Source organism: Xyrauchen texanus, chromosome 44 (assembly GCF_025860055.1).
Source record: "Xyrauchen texanus isolate HMW12.3.18 chromosome 44, RBS_HiC_50CHRs, whole genome shotgun sequence".
In the NCBI taxonomy this organism is placed as follows: Eukaryota; Metazoa; Chordata; class Actinopteri; order Cypriniformes; family Catostomidae; genus Xyrauchen; species Xyrauchen texanus.
In genome coordinates, this window is record NC_068319.1 from 4,601,179 (window position 1) to 4,607,956 (window position 6,778).

Genomic DNA, 6,778 nt, shown 5'->3' on the forward strand with positions numbered 1-6,778 from the left:
TACGGAAATGAACATTTGTATTTAAAAAGTATTGTTTTGTTTCTAAAAATAATAAATCGTTTGGGTTCAGAAGAACTTTATTTGTCGACTGGAGTTGTGGATTATTTTGATGTACCCTAAATATGCATTTTGGAATGTCCAAAAAATAGAGTACATTCACTTGCATTGTTTAAAGGAAGAGGCCTGACATGAAATCCTAAAAATCTTCTGTTTTGTTGTTTCTGATTCAGGTTTGATAAAGAAAGAAATTCTGATACATCCTGGATGGCCTGAGGGTGAGTAAATTATCAGCAAATTTTCATTTTTGGGTGAACTAACCTTTTAGTATTTGGGCATTTATTCGCAGCAAATGTGTTTGATTTAGTTTGTTCATTTTTGAAATTGTAATTAAAAGGTTTGAGCGGTGTGGGCAGGTGGGCTTCATTACATTTATCTATGATTGGGAAGGTTAATGTTATCAAAATGAAATGTTTTCCAAAATTAAAAGTTTTACTGGGCTGCAAGAAGATAATAATTCTACTCGCATCACTAGCTTTAAATATGCAACTAAGCTGGCTAACGAATGCATAAACGTGACCAGCTTGATATAAACTAATGCAAATAGATGGTAACAATTGTGACATTTAAACATTTGGGAAGGACTTTAATGTATTTGTCAAATTGTTAATGTTAGCATCCTCTCGGCCTTGTCGGCAAACATGCTGCTGCTCTCTACTAATGCAGCATATAGTCAACAAATGAATTACTTTATAATGATAGGACAATGTGTACTGCATCAGTGAATTAATTTTTATTTCATCTCTAGAGGCCGCTCTCATACTGTATAACGAGATCGGACCCTTCCCAACCGCTCCAGCACCAGATGCAACAGGGGAATAACTGTGTGGATATTTGCCGATAACTGATACTTCCAGAAATCTGTTATCGTGTCGATTAATTGGCAAAACCGATATATCTGTCGAACTCTAATTTCGAGCCCTGTATAGTTTTTTGTTAAAATCGGTATCGGACAAATTTTCCTATCAGTGTATCCTTAATAAAAACACAAGAAGTGATCAAGTGTAAATACCCCCTGTGATTTTAATCCAGTCCAAATTTAAACTTACCCTGATTATGACTGTAGGAGTAGGTGGAACTGAAGGTTCAATTCTGACAATTGCAGAAGCTTCATTACTGAGACCAATGTCAAGGGCATTTATTGAGACAGACTAAAATGAAAAACAACTCGTATTAGTCATCCCACCCCCCAAAAAAACAAAAAAAAGCACTCTCAGTTGGTGGCCAAAAGTTTGGAATAATGTACTGATTTTGCTCTTATGGAAAGAAATTGGTACTTTTATTCACCAAAGTGGCATTCAACTGATCACAATGTATAATCGGGACATTAATAACGTGAAAAATTACTATTACAATTTGAAATTTCTTAAACTATTTCTCTTCAAAAAATTCTCCACATGCAGCAATGACAGCTTTGCAGATCTTTGGCATTCTAGCTGTCAGTTTGTCCAGATACTCAGGTGATGTTTCACCCCACAATTCCTGTAGCACTTGCCATTGATTTGACTGTCTTGTCAGGCACTTCTCATGCACCTTACAGTCTAGCTGATCCCACAAAAGCTCAATGGGGTTAAGATCCATAACACTCTTTTCCAAATATCTGTTGTCCAATGTCTGTGTTTCTTTGCCCACTCGAACCTTTTCTTTTTGTTTTTCTGTTTCAAATGTGGCTTTTTCTTTGCAATTTTTCCCATAAGGCCTGCACGCCTGAGTCTTCTCTTTACTGTTGTACATGAAACTGGTGTTGATCGGGTAGAATTCAATGAAGCTGTCAGCGGAGGACATGCGAGGTGTCTAAAGACTCTGATGTCCTCTTTGTTTAGTTGTACGTCTGCCCTTCCATATCTCTTTCAGTCCTTAAGAGCCAGTTGTTCTTTGTCTTTGCAGACTTTAGTGTACACCTTTGTATGAAATCTTCAGTTTTTTGGCAATTTCAAGCACTGTATAGCCTTCATTTCTCAAAACATTTATTGACTGATGAGTTTCTAGAGAAAGCGGTTTCTTTTTTGCCATTTCTGACCTAATATTGAACTTAAGACATGCCAGTCTATTGCATGCTGTCAACTCAAAAACAAACACAAAGACAAAGTTAAGCTTCATTTAATGAACCAAACAGCGTTCAACTGTGTTTGATATAATGGCAAGTGATTTTCTAGTACCAAATTAGACATTTAGCATGATTACTCAAGGATATGGAGTGATGGCTAATGGAAATGGGGCCTGTCTAGGTTTGATCGAAAATTACTTTTTTCTAATAGTGATGGTGCTGTTTTTACATCAGTAATGTCCTGACTAAACTTTGTGATCAGCTGAATTCCACAAGTGAATTTAAGTACAGATTTCCTTCCAAAACAGCAAAATCTGCACATCATTACAAACTTTTGGCCGTCAGTTTAAGTACGGGGGAAAAAACATTCTCCATCAGAAAATGAAAATACATGAGTAGACATGTGTACCTTATTTGACATGGATACTCTGCAACATTAACTATGAGGCTGCTTGTGTTTTGCTTACCTGATGTGAAGCAGGGGCAGGAATGATATCCTGAGGATCAACATCTAAGAGATCATTAGGGCAGATTCCACTTTCACTTAGAGCAGCGAGAAGCAAATCCTGTCCAGGATCCATTGTCTAAAAGAAAGAAACAATTTTAAACTATTATGATATTAAGATTTCCCTAGTAAAGAGAGACTAAAAAGAGCCCATACATTATATAAATGTCCTCTCAATCTACATACTACTTAAGAAATATTCAAACACTATAGAAACTAAAAATGAAGAAACACCAAACAAAGATCACCACATAAGTAAAGCATACAGGAATATTAAAATAATATTAAAGTCTTGGTGAATGCAGAATACGTGGCATTAAGAATCTAGACAATAATAAATAGTCTAATAGCAATATTCAGATTGTAATAATACATTAAAGTATTGGTGCTAACGGCTCACCACAACATTAACCTCCACACGTGTTTGCCAAAATTGATCCAACTACTGAAGATACTTCCTGGTCTGACGTTGCTGTTGTATATTAATGTCAACCAGCTTGCACATTCAAGAAACAATGACACAACTAAACGCCCAAGTGGACCATTAAAAGGTTCAAATACTAAAATTACACACTGACAAGAAAATCGTGATATCTGCTAGTGTGCGACCTGAACTGAAGTTCAGTCCAAAATATTCAGCACAGTCCTATGAATGTTTTTCAGATAAACAGATCGCGGGTTAAATATCAATGAAACCACTCCTGATTTTTACATAATAGTTTAAAAAAAGTCTCTCTCTCTCTTTTTAAATGTGCCGTGTAATGAAGCATGTTGGTTGCTAGCTAATTCCCCTCACGACCCATTTCATCTTTAAACGACAAAAAAGGAAATCTAAGCATTTGTTAAATGAACTATAAATTACTTTAAATATGTACGAGGTAGCTTGACAAGCAAACTAAAGGCTATTAAATGGTATTTGATGAATACTTCTTGTCAGTGACTTTGACAAAAGTGCGCTAACGGCTCGAGTCAAATTAGCTGCCTAGCGCGTGAACTCTCACTCAAGCTGCGCGAGCCAGTCGCGAGACTCAATAAAACCTTATATGTGTTCCCACGATGAGCCAAACCGTCTTAAATCGTTGGTCTGGTGGAACATGGACCAAAATCTGCGTGTGACAGCTAATGTCCAATAAGCCAAAGACGTACTCCACTCAGTTTCTATGGATCCCAACCGTCGCGGCGGTGAGTTGAATGTCTCCGCTGCTCGCGCTGCTTGTTTTCTAGCCATCCGGCGCCATCTTTACCCGAAGCGCGTGCTGGTCACGTGACGCTGCAGCCCACAAAACAGCCGATATTGAGTCCAGGAATTCTCCTGCCGCGATAAAGCTTACGGGTCATGGAATATCGGCCGAGAGCAGTCCAACGACCATCTTCCAGAAAGCATGCGAGCCCGTCCATAATAATCGTGATGTTTATTTTTTAAATCAAAAGTCGTCGGAGAAGGAGAGCGCTGAAGTCATGTCACGTGACCTCCCTCTTAGTCAGAATAAGGAAGTGACGCAGAACAAATGTTTCCTCCAATGACACGTCAAAATGACATTGCGAAAGCCATACTGGTGAGGTCAAAGAGAAGCACCGACCTCTGTTTCAATTACAAAGGTTGAAAAAACTCCCAGCAGCCATACAAATCAGAAAGTTAAACGTATATTTTAAATCTATTTATTAATTTGACTTAAAAATGTCTAGATTATTTAAAAGAAAGTGATTTAAAACTTGTGAATAATAATAATAAAAAAAGTTTGTATAATTATTAATATTATTATTACTATGCAAAAATAACAATAAAATCCTCCTTTCTTCAAAGCAAATACATATTTTTCTTTGTTAAAATTTATACAATATCAAAATTAAATAAACAAACAACTTTTTCTAACAGAAGAGACGTTTTATTGGATTTCTTACTACAAGTTTAGGTTAATCACTGAGTTGTAAAACATTTATAAATGTATACAAAACAACTTTAAACTTTTCAAAGGTATGCAAATTAAATGTGTATTTTAGTTGATAATTTTTTATCATTAATTACGGTTTCTAAAAAAAAAATTATTGATAGATTATCATTTGTAACTTCTACATATTATGTATTTGCCCCTTAAACACACACACAAACACACACACACACACACACACACACACACACACACATACGCACACATATATATATATATATATATATATACTGGCAGCCAAAGTTTGGAATAATGTACAGATTTAGCTGTTTCTGAAGGAAATTGGTACTTAAGTTTTACAACCAACACTGGCCTCCTATAGACAACTCAGTCTTCTTCATCAGACATCATGTCCACACAATACACAATATTCTACACAATCCTCCTGTGTCTGTCTCTGTTAACCTGGTCTCCATCAACTGCAAAACATAACAGTGATTTAACCAGTGAAAACACCCAGTTAAAGATCTCCTAACAACATATGCATTAAAAAAAGATACTTATTATCAACTTGTCTATTTCTTTCTTTTTTTTTCTTTTTTTTTTTGTTATTAACATTTTTATTGATTCCATTACAAGATAGATAAACACAACATAAAATACTGAATCAGTTATATCAATTAAACCCCTTCCCCCAAACATTCCCCCTCCCTACACAAACACACACTACAGTGGTCACTTACAATTATAACAAAAATAAAAAAAACTTGGGATTTAGACCAGTTCACTCTGTACCCTGTGAACTTGGAAAAGGAATTAATAATTATGTGGAGGCAAGGCATAGATCTAGTGGGGTCAGAGACATATAATAAAATATAATCTGCATAAAGCAAAAACTTATGTGCCATACCTCCCACCATCACCCCTGGAAAATCATCTTCCCTTCTTATCGTGGCTGCTAATGGTTCCAGGGCAAGACAGAACAATGAGAATGGCTAGAAAGAGGAAAATACCCAGAGGAAAATAATCTTCAGATTAATTTCAATTAATCCATTCGTTTGAACTGCCGCTACCGGGTGTCTATAAAGTAACTTAATCCATCCAATAAAAGTATTACCGAACCCATATATTTCCAAAATCTTAAAAAGATAATCCAATTCTACCATAACAAACGCCTTTTCAGCGTCAAGTGAGATGGCAGCGACCGGAGTCTGATCCTTCGCCACTGACCACATTATATTAATTAGACGCCTGATGTTATCAGAAGAGCTGTGGCCCCAAATAAACTCTATGTATAAGAGATATCATAACTTTACTTAATCGGGTAGCCAATATCCATCCATCCATCCATCGTCAACCGCTTATCCTGTGTACAGGGTCGCGGGGGGCTGGAGCCTATCCCAGCTAACATTGGGCAAAAGGCGGGGGACACCCTGGACAGGTCGCAGGGCCACACATAGACAGACATACACTCACACTCACCTCCACACCTAGGGCAATTTTTTGGAGACACCAATTAACCTAGCCTGCATGTCTTTTGGATAGTGGGAGGAAGCCAGAGTACCCAGAGAGAACCCACGCAGACACAGGGAGAACATGCAAATTCCACACAGAATGGCCGGGGCAACCAGGGTTTGAACCCACGACCTTCTTGCTGTGAGGCAACAGTGCTAACCGCTGCACCACCGTGCCGCCCCGGGTAGCCAATATATTGACACTAAAGTGTCAACTATATGATGTATTTTTCTCTGTATGTGGCAACACCTCAGATGTTTCTGTGCTTTTCTCTTACTTGAGTCTCTCAGCTAGGCCTTTCCAGGATGAAATTATAAGAATACTTCTTCCACATAGCCTCATTATAAGTATTGCAGGACACTTAAAAGACATTAAATATTGTTAGTAACATTAGACAGTTTGAATGTTACCTTCTATAGTCACAGAAGATGAGTTAAGTCTGGTTGTGTGGGATAAATGATTCAGTGGAAAAGAGGAACCATTATGTGAGAGATTATAATGCAGTTAAATTAAATTTAAATACAGTATTGGCATTTAATACAGTATAAATAATCAGTTTTACCTTTTTTGTGGATTATTTTAATGAAAATTCATCTTAGAATGTCTGTCTGTACCATCTGTAGGTGTGTTTGAAACGATTTTCTGTCATTACATACAACTAATGTTTCTACCTGTGAAATATACTGCAGGAAGATGTGAATTGAGTATTTCATCTGTGCAGTGAAACCAGACAAAAGAGAAGGGATCAGTAGTAATACCGCATGG

At 36.9% G+C, this 6,778-nt stretch overlaps 1 protein-coding gene across 3 annotated transcripts in view; it reads right to left on the reverse strand.

Moving 5' to 3' along the window:
• Positions 1-4,081, reverse strand: part of LOC127636816 (protein strawberry notch homolog 1-like) — a 38,557-nt gene extending 34,476 nt beyond the window's left edge. For 2 of the 3 annotated variants that reach the window (XM_052117566.1, XM_052117568.1), the window contains exons 1-3: positions 3,756-4,081; positions 2,572-2,688; positions 1,107-1,208 (exon numbers count right to left, since the gene is read on the reverse strand). In XM_052117566.1, coding sequence (XP_051973526.1) covers positions 1,107-1,208; positions 2,572-2,685 — 216 coding nt within the window. In that variant the 5' untranslated portion in view covers positions 2,686-2,688; positions 3,756-4,081. Of the gene's footprint in view, positions 1-1,106; positions 1,209-2,571; positions 2,689-3,647 lie in introns of all 3 variants that reach the window. The other variant, XM_052117567.1, reaches the window with a different exon arrangement.
• Between the last annotated feature and the right edge of the window lie 2,697 nt (positions 4,082-6,778).